The 20167-nt window shown below is 28.5% G+C and overlaps 2 protein-coding genes and 2 non-coding genes across 4 annotated transcripts; all 4 read right to left on the bottom strand.

Moving 5' to 3' along the window:
- Nucleotides 1-1244: 1244 nt before the first annotated feature.
- LOC127243538 (histidine-containing phosphotransfer protein 4) lies at nucleotides 1245-3742 on the bottom strand. Its single transcript, XM_051263623.1, has 6 exons — nucleotides 3626-3742; nucleotides 3381-3511; nucleotides 3144-3212; nucleotides 3002-3073; nucleotides 1870-1942; nucleotides 1245-1404 (listed from the first exon to the last, which is right to left on the bottom strand). The coding sequence occupies exons 1-6, from the start codon at nucleotides 3656-3658 to the stop codon at nucleotides 1357-1359; spliced, it is 426 nt and encodes a 141-aa protein (XP_051119580.1). The 5' UTR covers nucleotides 3659-3742; the 3' UTR covers nucleotides 1245-1356.
- A 5632-nt stretch (nucleotides 3743-9374) lies between these two features.
- LOC127243327 (NADP-dependent malic enzyme, chloroplastic-like) lies at nucleotides 9375-13915 on the bottom strand. The gene is made up of 19 exons (XM_051263294.1): nucleotides 13706-13915; nucleotides 13288-13589; nucleotides 12648-12768; nucleotides 12490-12564; nucleotides 12223-12374; nucleotides 11892-11997; nucleotides 11738-11803; nucleotides 11559-11654; nucleotides 11408-11479; nucleotides 11236-11319; nucleotides 11052-11150; nucleotides 10907-10954; nucleotides 10674-10826; nucleotides 10488-10577; nucleotides 10330-10407; nucleotides 10184-10258; nucleotides 10011-10101; nucleotides 9794-9922; nucleotides 9375-9688 (listed from the first exon to the last, which is right to left on the bottom strand). Exons 1-19 carry the CDS (start codon nucleotides 13733-13735, stop codon nucleotides 9600-9602), a joined length of 1956 nt encoding a protein of 651 aa, XP_051119251.1. The 5' UTR covers nucleotides 13736-13915; the 3' UTR covers nucleotides 9375-9599.
- A 5991-nt stretch (nucleotides 13916-19906) lies between these two features.
- On the bottom strand, nucleotides 19907-19979 carry TRNAK-CUU (transfer RNA lysine (anticodon CUU)). Its single transcript has one exon. It is a non-coding gene; the product is annotated as a tRNA-Lys (tRNA).
- Nucleotides 19980-20047: 68 nt separating this feature from the next.
- TRNAD-GUC (transfer RNA aspartic acid (anticodon GUC)) lies at nucleotides 20048-20119 on the bottom strand. Its single transcript has one exon. It is a non-coding gene; the product is annotated as a tRNA-Asp (tRNA).
- Nucleotides 20120-20167: the final 48 nt, after the last annotated feature.

Consider the following 20167-nt stretch of genomic DNA (forward strand, 5'->3'; position numbering starts at 1 on the left):
ATTTAATATTTAGCTAATAAATTTAAATAAATAATAACGACATAATTATATATGAATTTAAATAGTTTTTGGAGGACAAATTACATATAAATACATAAAAATTAATATTTTTAATACTAAAAAAATAATTAAAAATTTGGCTTAGGGGGTCCCCAAGCGTCGACCAAACCTAATATCCAGCAAGCTAGGCCTGACGGGTGTGACAGGTGGACCTGAAGCGTCGAAAGTTTGAACCCATGACAGTCACAAATCCAACCCCTACACTACCAGGTCATCCCTTACCGACTATATGTTCACTTTTTTATTATTATAGAAAAGTGATTTTTTTTTTTAGTAAAACCCATATACTTTTTATCATGTTTATACTTATTTAATTTACTATAAAATATTAAATATATATCTATTATTACTCATCTACAGTAGATTATATGCCCAAAACTATTAACATTTTTTGACACCGGAGAAGTAGAATACAATCTATAACATTATTTTATGTAACAATTCAACTGTTACCATTAATATAAGCTTTTGATATCTACTATATAAATAATATTAAGTATGTTATTTAGGGTTTGATTTTTTTTATTTTATCAAAGAAAAAAAAAATTTCAATGAAAATTATAAAATTATTATTAAAAGATTGAACCAAACTTAAATAAGCAGTCGAAATTTCTTGAGTTACTCAATTTGATTTTTAACTTCAAATTTTTTAAGTTGGTTGTCTCTTTTAACTTTTTCACTATATAATATATTTAGATTTTCTCCTTTGAAAAATCTTAACAATAAATTATGTAAAATTATTTACTATAAAGATGATTCTTGTTAACTTTTTTATGGCCATATTGTTTGTATTTTGTTTAAAAGTACCTTTAATTAGTTTTTTTTTTTTTAATTGTATAAAAGATATTAATAATTTTTATGTTTAAATTAACAAAAATAACAAGTTAAAATTGATACATTTATTATATGAATATACTTTTTTATCAAGCTTAATTATTCGAAAAAAATTAAAATATCGATTGCTTTATCAAGTGCTTTTAAATCACACTTTATATCTTAGCCAACTATTTATTCCATGAAGAATATACCCCTTTTATCAAGTTATCGAAAAAAAAAAAAAGAATATACCCCTTTATCAAGCTTAATTCCTCGACAAATTAAAATGTCGATTGCTTTATCAATGATGAAATTAAAGTAGCAAGAGAATATGAACAAAAAGTTAATATAATTATCGAAGTCCCAAAATTAACAATATATAGGGCGAGTACAAATTGTTGATTGCAGATCATAAAACTATCTTAATTTGTCGCTACAATATATGTATATATATGTGATCATTAGCAGCAGCGAAATGCATTATTTGGGGCGACACGCCTTATTAGAGGGTCCCGCTTGTCGGGCAAACTGCATTTTGCAAGCTTAATTAGTCTCATGTAATTCACTACAAGAAAATATTATTTTTGTAACGAAATGTTTTCGTCTCTAAATTTATTTTTTTTTCGTTACTAACGACATTAGAGACGGAATTAGGGATGAAATTACGTTAGCTACGTGAACTTTAGGAACAAAATTTCGTTACAAATATACTATTATTTTTGTAGTGTAATGAAAACTACTAAAATATTACATTAATAATTGGCTTTTCTTTCTTTCTTTTTTTTTTTCTATCATGCTTTTTTTTATATACTAATTTAATTGGTATTCGATTTTTTAAATTCTTACATAATTGAAACAATTCAAACAAATTAAGCACTAGAAATTGTGTGAGAAAGTCGAAATTAATTGTTCGAAGGTCATATAAAGTTCGAAAAAAAAAAATGTCGAAAATACAAAGGAACAAATTATGGTATTATATTTATTTTAGGGCACCTGAAAATAGAGCTGTAGCTTCTTTTTGAGAGTGGAATGCTCTTTTTTCAACTGTTGGAAGGTTCTCTTGCATCTGCAATAGTGTATGAAATATATATATATAAATAAAAAATTAAATAAAGAATATTATTAACAACCTTTTAGGTTTTATTTGATGTGTATCTTCATTTGGTTTAATTAATAATTGTTATGTGAATAATGTTGTCGAAAGGAAGAGCTGCAGAATCGATTCTCTTACACATATTTACATAACTACTTTGGGATAAAACGTCATTATTTTCATATATGTCCAAATATTTTGGCTGTATTTTCTTTTGTTTCCATTTTTATTCTTTGTCTATGATTACTTATTTTATTTACCTTCCAAAATATTCTAGTGTATATCAATTCTTCATTATATATATATATATATACATACATTTCTATATTGCTTACTCTCAATTCTTTTTTCTATACAAAACATTACTTTTTTATCGACAAAAAAAACATATACTCCCTCTGTCATTCAAATCTGTACTCATTTGACCGGGCACGGGTTTTAATAAAAGTGAGTAATAATTGTTAATTTTTTCTTTTATAGTAAAAAAAATACAAAAATAGAATGATTTTTTAATTAAAAAAGAAATGAAAATAACAACCCAAAAATAAAAGTGATCATAGATTTGAATGAAAGAGGGAGTATTTATTTTATCATCTTAAAGAAATAGCTCATACTATATATATTTAATATAAAAGTTCAGTCTTCATTGAAATTTCTACTAAATATTTTTTTATTTGTTTACCCCAGTGTATTGATTAATTTATTTTTCTTACACTCATGTTATCTAACTTTAAAAATTATATTATTAATCCTATAAAACTTTCAATTTTATCTCTATAAAATATATATATATATATATAAAAGCACTAAAATACTACTCCCTCGGTCCCAATACAATAGTTTTATTTATCATTTTTGTACGTTCCAAAACAATAGTTTTATTTCCATAAATAATCATATCACCATAAAATTATTCATATTTTTTCATTTTTATTACACAATTGTCACTATTTTTATGGCAAGAAAAAAGTCTTTTATCTATATTTTTTACCAACTATCTATATTTAAGAGAGAGAGAGAGAGAGAGTTAACCCTTCAGCATTTCCCATTCTGCAGTGGTCACTGAACTGTGTACACTCCATCTTCACCTTCCTGGCTCCAATACTGCAAATTCAACCATTACTTACAACTGGATTTTATATATATATATATATATATATGTAAGGATGAACACCTTGAACTGCTGCCCTTGAACTGGTGCATATAACCATCAAGCCTACCAAAATCAAGAGCCTTCTTTTGCCTATCAAACAATTTATCAACACTGAAATGAAGTGTGTTTTATCATAAAAAAGTTCGACTACATTAAAATTATTATATATTATCGTTATTCTGTAATAATCAAAATTAAATAATTAGTCTAGTACTAATAATATATACTCCAAATATATATATATATATATATACTTACATGGCTTGCTCTAAATTGTGGAGTAGTCGAGCCGAATCGCGGAAATACAGCGCGGCTACTTCCTCCACAAAATTAGGGTTTGCATCATCTTGGAGATCTTCAAGTTGCTCAAACTGATCGTCCAGAAATCCCTGTAATTTAATTTGATTTATGCATTAATTTCTTGATGATATCGATACATAATTATATATATATATATTATGAATCTGATCATTATCTATAGTTAATTAGATAGATTAGATTACCTGATCGAAGAGGGATTGTTTCATGCTCTGCATAATTAATATTTGAGTTAAAATATCTATACACAATTAGTAAAGAACAAGTGATACAATGATTTGAATCTGGCTCATATATATATATATATATACACACGTAAAGAGAGAGAGAGAGAGAGAGAGAGAGAGAATTTAGGGTTGTTTGGATGTAATTTTGTGATTTAGAAATATATAATAAAAAGTTTTCACTAAGATAGTTTTGGATAACAATAAAAACAAATGATTGATGTAAACATATATTATAATTATAAATAATATTCTCTACCTCCCAAACATCCTGCAAAAATTTTTTTTTTTTTCAATTTATTTGTCTCACTGCAATATTTTCAAATTTAAAAATAATTAATTATATTTATATATATTAATATACACTTCACTTTATCCCATCACATCACTCAAATAAAAAAAAAATAATCATTTTTTTCTCAAATCACATCACTTAATTTTTAAATTATCATACTTAACACTACCCACCTAAATTCTCGTGCCGAACACAAATGTTACACAGTGTTTGAAACAAAGGGATTATTAATTTTTATTTTTACTAAAAATTAATTTTACATCAATAATTATATATATTACATTAAATAATTATTTCAATTCAAAATTTATTATATATTTTCAGTCACAATCTCATAGTCAACTCTCAAAGTACAAACACAAAACCTTTGTTTATGCATACACTTTTGAAACATTATTTATTAACACAAACTTTTCAAAATATATATAATTTTTTTCACATAAAATATTATATTAAATAAAATTAATTTTTATTATTTTCAACATTCTCCAAAAACATCAAATTTTCCAAAATTAATGTGTTATCTAAACAAAACCTTAATAGTATTTAACGTATAAATTGTTGTGTTGAGTAAAATAACAAAAATACCTTTATAAAATATATTCTATTTTAAAATTTTCATTGAATAGTATTGTTATAGTCTACGGATCCGGTGTTGACCCAATCAAATCGACACCATGATAATTTGATCGGATCAACATATCACATAAAAATAACCAGCATATATTATAACTATCACAACATATTTACGATACAATGCATAATTGTTTTACAAAAATATATATTATATATTTTGATCATATATGCTCGTCAGATCAAATCAGTTATTTGTGCCATTGTTATAAATACATTGAATTAATTATAGGAGCTAACAAGTAAAAAAAAAAATGAAATGGATACATTTCTCCCTAAGCAAGGACTATATATATATATATATATATATTAATTAATTAATTAAATTCGAAGAGAATTAATAGAAGTTGGTGCAGAATAGGTATGATGTATCTCTAAAGGGCTGCAAGGAGAACCTTTCATTCGATTGTTACATTACATATTTATTTATTTATTTAATTTATCTTAATATTATATTGTTCCACCAAGACCCACGTACAATTAGAATCTATCCCTTTCCCAATATTATCATATTTATTTAATTTGTTTTTGCAAGATTTCATTTCAATTATATTGGGGAGAGGATAGGGTTGGTGTTAGATTAGGTTATTAACTATTCGATCAATTATTAGATGACATTTAGAATGACAGTCTCATTTAAAAATTTAAGTTTGTAAGAATACATATTATTTATTTTTATATTTTAATGAGGTCAACCAACATATCTTGAACACAAGTTTTATAACTTTTATATAATGTTAGATGATGTTAAAATTACCGTCTCATTTAAAAGATATAGCGTGTAACGATATGCGTGTTATTTTTTTATTTATGTATATTTTATGGGAGTCAACCAAAAACAATTACATAGTTGGAATTAAAGCAATATATATTTATATATATATATATGTTGTGTAAAAATTGCATTGTATTTGTACTTTGTTAATATATGCATATTATGTTAAGATCAATTATGTCATGTGTTATATGTTCGTACCGATAGGGTTATTGTACTAATTTGGGTTAGCACAGGTAAAACATATAGATATAGCACATGATTTTATTTCATTTAACACATGATGCTTAGTGAAATAATTAAGAACGTATACTATTTGTATTTAAAATCCAGATTGTATAGAAGTATGTCATTTGTTGAAATCAAATATTTCATGTATTCTAAGTTCACGTATTGTATTTGTATTATATTAATATAAATATTATTTTATTTTTAGTAACATCATGTAATGCTTGTTGACACACTCTGTGTTGTCAGTATTGAATTGTTAAATTTATACGGTAGCCGCCACCTAATTCATACAATGGTTTGTGCTATATTAACAAGCGTCTTGTGTTGGAATTGATAGTTATATACTCCATCCGTCCATTTTCTAATGTCCTATTTGATATTTATACGCATTTTTAGGTAATTAGGATTTTTGTTATAAAATGACAAATTTGTCCTTAATCTTGTGTATAGAAAATGAAAGAGTAAATAAAGTAAGAGTAAAATAGTAAATTTTATGTATAAAAATAAAATAAAAAAGATAATAATTGTTGGACATTCCAAATAGAAAAGTAGGACTTGAGGTTGTGGACAAAGGGAGTATATTATATGAACTATTACATGCGCCTGCACAGCAAGGGGTGCCAGGCAGTTGCTCGTGCGGAATCAAATATATCATTCCTCTTGGTGCCGATATCTTGACAAGCCGCGTAATTGTGCTTAAGTTGATGACACATGTTATTGAATCTGGAGATGTTCCTCGGGGCATCGGGCAAGCACAGCAGAGAATGCTAATTAGACCAAAATATTCTCTTAATTGACGCTAATTTTATTCATATATATTTATAGAAAGAAATAGTTTAGCTAAATTTTGTGATTCAACATACTCCTCTATCTAGATAGAAAATATACATATTTTTATTTTGGGGCATCCAATTACAAAGTAAACATTTTATTAAATATTTCATTTTTTCCAAAAATACTATTACTTTACATCATCACATTATTTCTTTTACACCAAAAATTAAGGGCAAAAATATAATTACACTACTTTTAGCTACCCACGATTAAAATACTATTATTTCTTAAACATCGCGCCAAAAGTAAATATTTACTTTATCCGTGGACGGAGAGAGTATTATATATGCTTAATTTATCCGTAGCCACCGCCTAGTTCATACCATGCGTTTGTGCTATTTCAACAAGCATCTTGTGTTGGAATTAATAATGATATATATTGTATGAACTATTACATGCAGTTCGCTTGGCACGAAAAAAAGGTGCCAGGCAGTTGCGTGTGAAGGATCGAATATTTCATTCCTTTTGGTGACGATATATTGACAAGGCCCATAATTGTGCCTAAGTGGATGACACATGTTATTGAGTTTGGAGATGCCTTTCGGGACATCAGGCGAACACAACAAAAAATGCTAATTAGTCCTAAACATTCTCTTAATTGCCGCCAATTTTATTCATATATGTTTATAGAAAAAAAAAAAAAAAAAAGATTCCAGGTAAATTTTGTGATTCAACATGTCGTATATGCTTAATTTATCGTATGAAAAGTATTCATTTTGTTTTTTTTTTTTAATATAAAATATTTATTTCTTTTTCAATAAATATGAATCTACATCACACAACATATATCATCGATTAATCTGATCACAAAATACGTATTAATATAACACAATTAGATAGTACCCATCCGTCCCAGATATCATGTCCACGTTGCCGTTTCTGTTCGTCCCACGTACCATGTCACTTTCATTTTTTGGAAAATGATTACACATTTTAATCTCATTTTAAATTTTTTAATTTTTTTTAATTTTAATTAAATTAATTAGTTATCTTAATCTTAATTTATAATTATTTATATTATATAATAATTATTTTCACTAATATATTCTTAATTATCTACTAATTATACCCCTTCTAAAATATCGTGTCTACGGTGTAGCAGACACGGTATCTGGGAACGGAATGAGTATAAACTAATAGGAGGTAAATTTTCATATTGATTAGAACTAATCAATTTCTTTAATAATAATTATAATAATGGAGATAAGAAAGGTATAAATGTTTCAAATCATTGTAAAGGCAAGAAAAGACATGACAAAACTCGACTTTTTATTAGTAATTATCTAATTAAAATATTGTAATTATAGAAGTTAAGTTGAGTGGGAAAAAATAATATTCAGATCCCATTGGATCATCATTTTTATTATTTACCTAATTATAGTAAATGTGCTCTCTTATTTTTCATTATCACTCTTTTCCATTCTTGTTTTGGTAAATACTCACACAAAATTTCAACAATTTATTTAATCATAATATTTAACACAACTGTAAAATTTAAAAACAAAATAATTTATTCTTTTGTGATTTCAAATCTAAAATAATATTATTTATTTGCACAGTTTTTAATAAAAATATATAAATATTTTTTTTTACAAAATATTACCCTAAAATAATATTTAAATAAAAAATTAAATATTAATACTATTCCAAATCAAAATCACATCAATAAATAAATAAATAGATAAATAAAATTGGAGGAAAAATATAGATCCAAAAAACAATATATATCCAAGTGGCACCATATTCTTATGTTACCTACACTGATTTGACATTTATTATTGTTTTTCAATTTAATCCCCACAATTTTTCAATGGGCTCATAATTAGTTCATTCATTATGTATATTTATTCTTGGTGAAATTGATTTTAATATGTTTTATAGTATATATTTTTAAAAATTTTAATATTATTTACTAATATTTTTTTTTTTGATAAATAATTATATTAAATATTCAAATTTTTATTCTAAAATTTAAAAAAGAGAAAAAACATCAAAAGTCTCTATCTATACAGTCTACTGCTGATCTCATACTCTCAATGTCATATCTTAGGGTGTGTGTCTTAGAATTTGAGAGTAAAATAATTATTCATATAATAGAAATAAATATTAATATAATAATATAAATATAAATATAAATATAAAAAATACTATTTCATTTGATATTCATGAAAAAGAGAACTTATAAAAAAACTCCAAACAAACTGTCTTAAGTTTGATTTTAAAAAATTATGAAATATACATATGTATTAAATATAATTTAAATAAACAATCAATATAATAATTATCAAAAAAATATAAATTGATATAATATTTTAACTAAAAATAAAGATTAAATAGTTCATCGTCTAAGCTAATTATTATATTTTGTTTGGACGGAGATTAAAAATTCAAATTATTTAATATAAAAATAAAGTAAATAACAAATAAAAAATATATATTATAAACAATTTATGAAAAAATAGATAAAATAAATAGTAAGTTAATTATTATTTATTAAAATATAAATAAAAATTTCGAATGAATAAAGTTATTTATTATTTTTTTGATCGGAATAAAGTTATTTATTATCAGTGGATCGGATTTTAAATACACTGTTGATTCTATTTTTTTTATTAAAAAATCAAATTAAACACCTATTTTTTATTTTTTATATTATACTAAAAATTAAATTTAGATTCAAACTCCTATTTATATCACATCATACAACTATTCAAATTCAATTTACTATTCAAATCTCAACTCAAAATTCAAACCCCAAACAAACACACCCATATATAAAAATATGTTTATAAATTTATCGAATAAAAAAAAAAAAGTTATATAATTATAGAAGACAATGAATAGCATTTTTAAAAATATATAAAATTAATAATAACATAAAATATTGAAAAAAAAAAAAAAAAAACTCCCCAACACCTTGCAACAATTATAAGAACAAGAAATTAATCATCAATAACAAATAAAACTAATAAAAACAGTTGTAATCATATCATATATTATGTTCTCTAAAACTCAATTCAATGTTAAAAATCTGCTGCTGGGTCTCTTTCTTTTTCTTCATTTCTTTTCCAAAAAAACTTACATACACTTAGTGGCTGCGCTTTTTCGAACAAGTCCGCAACCAACGGTATCGATCGATCGTCCTAATCGGAGGCAAATCCGTCCATTCATCTGTAGCGACGGTAGTTCGGGCTGTACATACAGCTTTCCGCATAGGCGACAAGGTCGTCGGGCTCCGGAAGACGAGTAGCCAAACCTATCGAGCAAAATAATCGGGTAAACAAATCATACTTACGGCGTATAAGATTACGATTAGTTTTTTAAAACGAAAAAAAAAAAAACAGCGACATTTCGAAATTACCTAGCTCGTACGCTTTCGCTGCGACTCGAGCAGCAATCTGCGCCGAGATTTTTCGGATGTTCGAGAACGGCGGATATATGAGTCCTCTATCGAGGTGTTCTTGGCTAACCTGATCGGCTAATGCCTCCGCTGTGCCAAGAATACGAACCCGTTCGATAAATACAAGAAACGACGCAATATCGACACACTTTCGATCGAATTTTATGTAGTAACTTACACGCTGTAAGAAGCAGATCGTCGTGTACTCTGATTGCGCCGGAAATAATCAAACCGAGGCCAAACCCGGGAAAGACATACGCGTTGTTCGCCTGAACCAAGAAACGGGTGTTCGATTAGATGAGAAAAGATAAAATTATCGATGAAATGTGTTCCATTAAGGTTGTGCTAAACCTGTCCCGACACGTAAAATTTGCCGTTGTATTCGACCGGGCTAAATGGACTCCCGCTAGCGAAAATAGCTCGGCCCTGTACGATGAAACGGTAAGAAATTCGTGAAATATACGTTCCGTAAGAATGTGTAAGTATCGTAAAATCACCTGGCTCCATGTGTACGCTTCTTCGGCCGTGCATTCGGACTGCGACGTCGGGTTCGAGAGCGCAAGAATGACCGGTTTCTAAAAGTTGCGAAAACAAACGAATTTTATAAGACGAGATTCGCGTCGTTACAATATGAATTCGTGTTCGGACGAATTACCTCGTTGAGGGAGGACATCGACTCGATTACTTCTTTCGTGAAGGTTCTTCCCGCTCCCGACGATCCGATTAACACCGTTGGCTTAATCGCCTGTCGAGGCAAAAAGAAAATTACGGTAATTTCGTACGCGCGTTCCATCGTTTTATATTCGATAATTCGAATATCAGTTGAGAAGATAGTGCATACCTTGACGGCGTCCAACAAAGTCGCAACGGGTTTGTGTTCATGCGCCCACGGCTTCTTAAAATGCTGAAGCGACTCGATACGCGACCGAACGATCAATCCCTTCGAGTCGACGAGCCATATGCTCTTCCGGGCCTCTTCCAACGGGACTCCCGTCTGAAAATCGATCGAGGATTATAAGCACCGCAAATCGAATTACATTCAAAGAAGATCGTTCAAAAATTATAATCGTCGACCTGTTTCGAGATTTCGAGAGCTATCAGCTCGGCAATACCCGTTCCAGCCTGCGCGACGAAAACGGGAAACAAGAAACAAAATATCAATCGAAAGCAGTTTTAAAAGGATAAAACAGTAACGGACACACGAGTAGCGAAATCGTACCTCTCCCGCTCCAAGGAATAAGAACGTATGATCGGCCAAACTGCCCCCGACTAATTTCAACGATGCCATAAGCCCGGAAAGAACCACCGATGCAGTCCCCTGAAGCAAACCGATACCCAAATTCGCAGATGAATAGAAAACAATCACAACATTCGTTATAAATTTGCAGAAATGCGTACTTTACCTGAATATCGTCGTTGAAAACAAGATGAGTCGAACCATACTTGGCGAGGAGATCGAAAGCGTTGTGATTCGCAAAGTCTTCGAACTGAAAATTCCTCCGATAGAAACACTAATTGAGAATCGTATTCGCAAAACATATCGATCTATAGATTTTACGATAAAAAACATCCAACCTGAATAAGTACTTTGTCTCCGTAATTCTGCTTCACGGCAGTCATGAATTCATCGATAAGCTCGGCGTACTCCTGTTCGAGCATTTACAAACATTATTACACTCTTTGTTCGTTAGAAAAAACAGCAAACGATCGATTAAAGATCTCAAACCTGCCCGGTTGCCCTCCTCCGTCTAAGCCCAATATAAAACTCATCGTTTAACAACTGCTCGTTGTTTGTCCCGACATCAATGGTCACGGGCAAGCACTGGTAAGAAATCGACAATTCGAAATCAAAGCTACAACCAACGCATCGAATTCAAATCTAAACCCGAGTCGAATTATACTTACAGCCGAAGGCCGGATGCCACCGAGAGCTGAATACAACGAAAGCTTCCCGACCGGTATTCCCATTCCCTATCGAATTAAAACAAACGATCGATTAAAAGAATTAAAGAAAATCGCACGAGCACGGCATTATAAACGAAAGAAATGATATAGTTACATGGCAGCCAAGATCGCCGAGTCCCAAAATGCGCTCGCCGTCCGTTACAACGATAACTTGAATCTTCTTCTCGGGCCAATTTTTTAGTACCTCGAGAATTCTTCCCCTACAATAAATTACGACAACAATCAATTTCACTACAAAAAAATATTATTTTTGTAACGAGATTTTTTTTGTTCATAAATAATATTTTCCGTTACTAATGTCATTATAGACAGAATTAGGGATTGAATTGCGTTAGTTACGTGAACTTTTAGAACGAAATTTCGATACAAATATACTATTTCAAACCGTAAAAATAGAAACTTTAGCGACGAAAAGAATACGGTACTTTTCTTTTAGACTGATGAAAAGGCCCTGCGGTTGTCGAAAAATGCTCCCGTATTTTTGGCACGCTTCGCCTACGGTGGGAGTGTAGACAACGGGGAGAAGCTCTTCGACGTTATCGATCAAAAGTTTGTAGAACAGCCTCTCGTTCCTCTCCTAAATTTAACGAAAACAAACGAGCAAAAATGTATTGATGCAATCGTTGTCTTGAATAAAAATTGCGAATTCAATTTTACGAATTTTTTCGAATGTAAGAAAATCGAGTAGTTACCTGGAGGTCCATCATCGCCATGTATCTTTGCAGCGGGACTTGATATTGACGAATGTTATGCATCATCTTTTTAACCTGTAGAAAAAAATCGTGGAACCAAAATGGCTTAAATTTTATTACGACGCCGTTCGATCGATTCTTTGAAATTTCGAACAAACCTGTAGGTCCTGACTGATAACGACGGGCGGGAGAAGACCGCGTAGGAAATGGGCATCCCTCTCCTTCTCGGTGAAGGCGAGGCCTTTGTTGTAGCGAGGATCGCGCAGCAACGGATATCCGCTGTAATAACATACATATATATATATATATGTGTATGTAAGAAAACTGGTAACATGTTGGCAACATTCATAGTGTAAAGCACAACAGAAGTGAAGATTATGAAGCTAAACAAGAACACGTTCTAAAACAGATCTGGACAACATTCGATTGAATTGAAACATCAGCATTACATTAGATCTCATCCAAGAAATCCACGATTTGTTTTTCTTTAAATAAGGGACAGATTCTTAAGACAGAGATACAGAAATCAATCCTCAATTATATCGAAGGCCCACTGAACTATAAACAAACACAGAGCATAGTGCGTAATGAAAGTTCCATCACTGAAAGCTTGAAAAAGGAAAACAGACAAGATCCATCATCAATCGACGACTGCAATTTGAATTGAATCGAAAACAACCAAAAAAAAAAAAAAAAAGACAGACAGCATCGTTAATTCCAAAGTAAGGTCGGAGATTCAGACAAACGATAAATGAAATCAGAAAATGGAATTAAAGTGAAGATTAACGATTAACACACCTCGCGACATGGACAGTCCACGGCGTGATGTACTGATCCTCCGTGGCGCTATCCTCTCCGTAGAAATCCTCCACACCACCGCCAACGGACGGCTTCGATTCCGTCTCGATCATAGCAGAAGATGACGGCGACGGAGACTTCTCCTTCATCTCCTTCACAGCGTCGTCCACCAAAACGCCGACGTTTCGATCTGGCCGGCCGTTTGAGCTCACCGGAGCCGCCGACACCACCACCGCCGGAGCCGACGCCTTCCGCTGCGCGGACAGCGTCGAACTCTTCGAAATCCCCGTCAGAGAATTGTTCTGTGAACAATCGGACACACAAACACCAGATTTAACAAATCAAGTACAAAAATCGATAATAACCCTAAAATGCCAAATTAAATTCCCAAATTGCTCAAAAACGATGAAGACATTACCAGAAAAGTAGCTCCGCTCAACGAAAACATGGCGGCGAGGATTGATTACAGAGCCTGTAAGAAATTAAGGATGAAAGAGGAGAAATGGGAAATCGCAGAGGTTGTTCTTGAGCGATCTTGAGCTCCCTCGATCTCTTCTCTCTCTCTCTCTCTCTCTCTCCTACCTGTCCTGGCAGCTTCGCTTTATATCAGGCAGTTCATCGCCGATGTGACCTAAGATTTGCGACTCCTTCTCTTCTCTCTCTTCGAAAAATTGATTTTTTATTTTTATTATTATTTTTATGATTAATATTACATCATTTATTAATTTTTTGTCTAATCTACTCTAGGGCGTGTTTGGTGGCTGCATATGCATGGCGTGCGAGATTTCTCAGGCAGGAATTACAAAATGGAACGTAGAAGCGATGTATCCGATTTTTGTGAAATTGTCGTAAATATAACTGCCAAACAGGCCTTGTTGGGGGAGGGTGTTTTTTCGAAGTCCCGGATCTTTGAGGCGGATGCAATCTGTACCGCTGGAAGGTGGATCGTGTGGTGGGGTCCGGTGAATGAATGGGTTGGATTGATGTGGGATCTCGAGTCCTGGGAGTTGCAGGGAGATTGTAGATCAGAGTTTGGCTTGAGTTGGTGGTCCTCGTGTTTTGTGTTCTAATTTTATTTTGCTTTTTTTATCAATGTATATACTTCCATATAGATATATACATGTAAGGAAAAATTTACATTTATAAAATTTATAAATATAATGATACATGCATTTCCAATTTATTTTGTTGGTGTTTGAATTTAATTTTTATTTAAATAGTATTTTAATATAATATTTTAAATATTAAATAGTTCATATATATTTATTAAGTAAATTGTATTTGATATACTTCCTTTGTCATATGCAAATGTGTACTCATTTGACTGGAAACGAGTTTTAATAAAAATAAATAATAATAGTTATTATTTTCTTTTATAGTAAAAAAAAATATAAAAATATAATATTTTTTTACTTAAAAAAAATGAGAATATTTTTGGATGACAACCCAAAAAAAAAGTTAAATATAAATTTGAACAATAAAGAAGTAATTTTGATTTTATTTTATGAAATAAAAAATTGCAATTCATTAAGGTTATGTTTATTGGAATTGGATTTATGGTTTTAAACAGTTAAATTATAAATTAGAATATTTATTTGATAGGTATTAATATAATTTTTAAAATAAAATTATTATTAAATATAATATGAATATAAAATGTAGTTTGTTGTTCTTAAAAAATGCAATATTTTCTTTGTCATTTAAAATTGTGCTTATTTTTTATTTTTATTTGGTCTCTTAAGAATGTTTAGATATTTTTATTTAGCAAAAAATGATACAATTATTTATATTATTTTTACTATAAAAAATAAAAAATAATAATAAATATCAATCAAAATCTCGTATATTAATATTTGTGTCCAAAGTTTTTTAAGACAAATTTAAAAAATGAACAGAGTTATAATAGAAACGAAATAAAGCATTTATTAAGCCAAAGAAAAAAAACGTGTTTCAGAATAACCGCCCCCACAGGAGCAGGGTACATAGTCAAGTCTTGTCGAGTCCTGGATCTCAACACCTCCCTACGAAATTCACACCACGCATACACTGTTATGAGTGTTATCGGCGTAGAGCATTCTAGTCCCGGGAGCTGCAGAGAATCATAGGGTCTAAAGCGATAGATGTTTGGACCGAGAATCCTAGGTGGGTTTTGTCCAAACTTGACAATTTAAAATATAGACTTCTTTTTAATATTTTGAATATTCTTTTGAATTTTACTTTCATATTTTAATTTTAGGGTGTGTTAAATCAATTTTATTTTATTTTTTATTGAGCTGGATGAAATTTATTAAAAAAATATAATATATAATTATACATAATATATACTCCCTCCGTTCTATATAATTTGGGCTTGTTATTGTAGACATGAAAATTAGATAAAGCACGATAAGTAATTAATTAAAAAATGTATTAATAAAAATAATTATTGTATAGTAAAAATAATTATAAATTAAAATTAACATAACTAAATACTTTAATTTAGATTTAAAAAAATTATAAAATATAAAGTTTAAAATGTAATTAAAGGGTATAATTATATTTCCAAAAAAAAATAATTATGTGGGACGAACGAAAATAAAAAATATGGACAAATTATGTGGATAGAAGAAGTCATATATTTTCGACATTCACAAAAAGATAAATTATTCAATAAAAAAAATGTACTTTTTCGTCTCTTAAAATTGTGTTCACTTTTGTTTTTGTTTACTTACTAAAAGTATTTTTATTTTTTAATAAAAAAATTATATTATTATTTGCATTTTATACTATAAAAAAAATAAAAAATACCAACAAGACTCGATCAAAATTCCACAATTTGAAACGGGTGTATGAAAATTTTGAGCACAAAATTAGAAAATAAAGAGAGTATTATCTGCATAATTTTTTATGCATAACATAAAATATATATTAATTCAAAAAATTAAAACAAACACACATTTTAATTTTTTTATTCAAATAGTATATTTTATTTAAAATGTATATTTTTACAAAAAAATAATAAAAATATAAAATTAAACATCATAACAATGAATCTTTTTATTTAAATTTACTTTTAAGGAATTTTTGTCAAGTGATATATAGTCTTTATTTATTATATTTTCAAAATAATATATATTTTTTTATAGAAATAGTGAAAATTGTATATTTAAAAAAAATAAAATAAAATTCATTTGTTTTGTATATCTGCTTATGTTTCAATATATTTATAATATTTATTTCTTTCAAATAGATTACATTAATGTATATATATTTATATAATACTCCCCTCGTCTTGGTCAAGATGATCCATTTACTTAAGACATGGTATTTTAGGTAGAGTAAATTAGTAAGTTATTAATAATAAATTATGATGTTATTTTATATTTTTATATGAGTAGTGTTGTTGGTATTTTAAATATTTTTAGCATTATAAATTAATAAAGTATATACAATGTGAATATTATTTGGTAGAGAATAAAATTTTATATAATACAAATAAATAAAAAATTTATTTATTTATTTATAATTAACTTAAAACTAATTTTATTAAAAATAAGAAATTTGAAATATAGATAAAAATATTTATTTATTTAGGAGATGGATAGAAATAAAATGGTTATAAGTGGTCTACGTCTAACAGGTTAGAAATTTAATTAAATTAATTTATATTTTTTAAATATATTTAAGATGAATAAATTTACTGAAAATAAAAAAAAGTCATCTTTAATAGAATGCAAAAAAAAAAAAAAGAGTCATCTGTTACAGAACGGAAAGAGTATAATACAAATGTCAGTGACATAAAAAGAATTGTAAAAAGAGTATAATAGTATTTGTATTTTAAAGTATATTATTATTTTTATTTTTTTTATTTTATTTTTTAAAAAAAAAAAGTAGTTGAAAGTAGGGCAACTGATATAAATTATTTAGGCATCTAATTAATGAAATTTCAACCAAAATTTCCATGAGATTTAATGCATTAATTAGTAGGGGTAAGCAAAAAAATCAAACCGAACTGTCGAACCGTTAAATCGACTGAATTGAGCCGAATTTTTGGTTAACCGAGCAAATTCGGTTCGAATACAAATACTGCATATTTGATATTTATTCGGTTAACCAAACCGAATATATTTATGTTATTATATTTTAAATTTTATATTAATAATTATATTCGATTCGGTTTCGGTTCGATTTGGATATTTGAAATATTTAAAAATATTTTGATTTAATTAAAATTTTAATTATTTTTTAATATATTATTTTTTAATTTCGGTTCGATTTGAATTATTTTCGATTTGAATACGGTTCACGATTTCGAGTATTTGTTCGATTCGATTGGGATATCAAATACCTATATATTTACAAATATCCGAACCGGTTCCACCATATTAATTACATTGTAACTATCAACACTACCAAATAGGCTGTCGCCAACTATATTACAAATTTGTACAACACTACAATTTCCATTTAATTGTTTTTTTTTTTTTTAATTTTTAATGATATGCCTTTTCGTATTTGAATAGGCTAAAAAATATTATAATAGATTTAAAAAATAATAATATTATATGAATTAGTATTCTAAGCTAGTGAGAAAAATAAATATAAATTGATAATTAGGTGATATCAAATAGATATAAATAAAAAATATGCAATTTGTGTATAACAATTTAAATAAAGGACTAAATTGAACAAAATTTATCCGTGGTTTCGTAAAATTGCACCAAATTTTTTGTACTTTTAAAACTGTGTCAAATTCCTTCGTAGTTTCATATATTTTGCGTCTAACCCCCTCAGCGGTCATTATTTAACGGTATCTGACCTAAATGCGCTCAAATTGCGAATAAATGTTATAATCTTAATTTTTAAACCCCTAAAATTACAAATATATATTTTTTTATATTTACCTTCAAAAAATAATAAATATACTCAAAAATAGTTATTTTTCTCAAGTTTTAAGAGTTTATTTTTATTTTTTTTTAGGCTAAATATATAAAAAAATAAATATATTTTTAATTTTAGGAATTTTAAAATTTATTCGCAGTATAAGCGCATTTAGGTCAAATACCGTTATATAAGGACCGCTGAGGGGTTAGACTCAAAGTTTATGAAACCACGAAGAATTTTGATACAATTTTAAAAGTATAAAAAATTAGGTGTAATTTCATGAAATTACAGGTGAATTTTGTACAATTTAATCTAAATAAAATGTATGACTATTTCATAAAAGTGTATTATTTTATTCTCATAAATTATATGATAAAAATTGTTTATAATTTACTAATTATTTAAAAAATCTGCACTATTTTCAGAAATCTTTTCATAAAAAATGATTTAATTATTTTGTTGAATATTAATTTTTATGAAATAATAAAATATATATATTTAAATCATATTGAAAAGAAAATATTGAGCAAACAACCCTGAAGAAAAGGGTTATGTTAGTTTTGTATTTTTGTATGTTAAGATAAATATAAAAATTAATGTTTTTTTATTGAATTATTAATTTTTTTTTTAAAAAAAGTTAATAGAGTATATTTATAAAATATATGTCAATAAACATCAAATTACACTTAAAAAAAAAAGGGTAAACTAGAGTATTTTTGTTTGAAAATTTATACTGCATTTTGCACGTAGATTTTTTAATATTAGTATTATATTAAATTATAGTAAAAAGAATAAAAATACTCCTATTAGTATGGTGTAATATAAAAGTAATGACATAATAAATTGTAAGTTGAAATGATATTTATTATGTTAGATATGTAATTAATTACTAAATTAGAAAATTTTAACTTTGTTTTGGGACGGACTAAAATAAAAAATGGTAACCTTTCAATGGGACGGATGGAGTATCAAATTTCTACTATTGACAAAAAATTATTTTAAAAATAACATCAATTAGGTCACTTATTTTGTCGGATCTAATTTGCAAAGTATTAGGTTCAACTACGAATTTATTTTAATAGCTGCCGATCAGATTTCATGTTAAAAAAAAAAATCAAATTAAATGCATATTTTTTTTTATATAATACTTTTAAAAAATAATTTTATATTTAAAATATAATATTAATTTTTTTATATCAAAATAAATAATTATTTAAATTTAAAATTTTATTCCGTACTAAATAAACCACGGTAACCGCAGACACAAGAGCAACCAACGGTTCAGAAAGTTTCAGGATCACAGGTCCATGGAGCCGCAAACAAACTGACGTTCATGGGCAGCAGTTCTCCATACTCACACATCATTTGACGGCTGACGAAAAACCACGTCGGCTTGCCGCATAAAAATAAATCTTTTTTAAAGCTATAAAAATGACCACTGTGTAGGGTAGGCCCCACAGATTCTAAAGCTTCCGGTGTGGGCCCCATATCTTTTTACACAACCGACCCTCCTTTAAAATGACCAATATACCCCCATATATAACACATTCATCTGACGTCGCTTTCCGTAATTTAAAAATAAGGACAAAGCGCGTGCACGATTAATCTGGCAAACACACGCTTTTAGTGCGGACAGCGACACGCTTTCTCTCTCCACGAGGTGCGCTTTCCTTGTTTTGGGCCTAGTGGGCCTTCTCATAATTATTTATTCATACAACAGGCCCAATATGAAGAAAATTAAATATGAAAAGTAAATCGCCCACCGTGGGGCTCGAACCCACGACCACAAGGTTAAGAGCCTTGCGCTCTACCGACTGAGCTAGACGGGCTCTTGTTGGTTATTGAAATAATATAATATATATAAATATTTAAATAACTAAATTAAAATTAATAGAAACGCCGTTGCCGGGGATCGAACCCGGGTCGTCCGCGTGACAGGCGGAAATACTTACCACTATACTACAACGACTTTGTTGGTAATGCTTTGAAGAAGTATTTATTAAAGTGTTACAGTTAC

The sequence above is a fragment of the Andrographis paniculata genome, unplaced genomic scaffold, assembly GCF_009805555.1.
Source record: "Andrographis paniculata isolate CXL003 unplaced genomic scaffold, ASM980555v1 Contig95END, whole genome shotgun sequence".
Taxonomy (NCBI): domain Eukaryota; kingdom Viridiplantae; phylum Streptophyta; class Magnoliopsida; order Lamiales; family Acanthaceae; genus Andrographis; species Andrographis paniculata.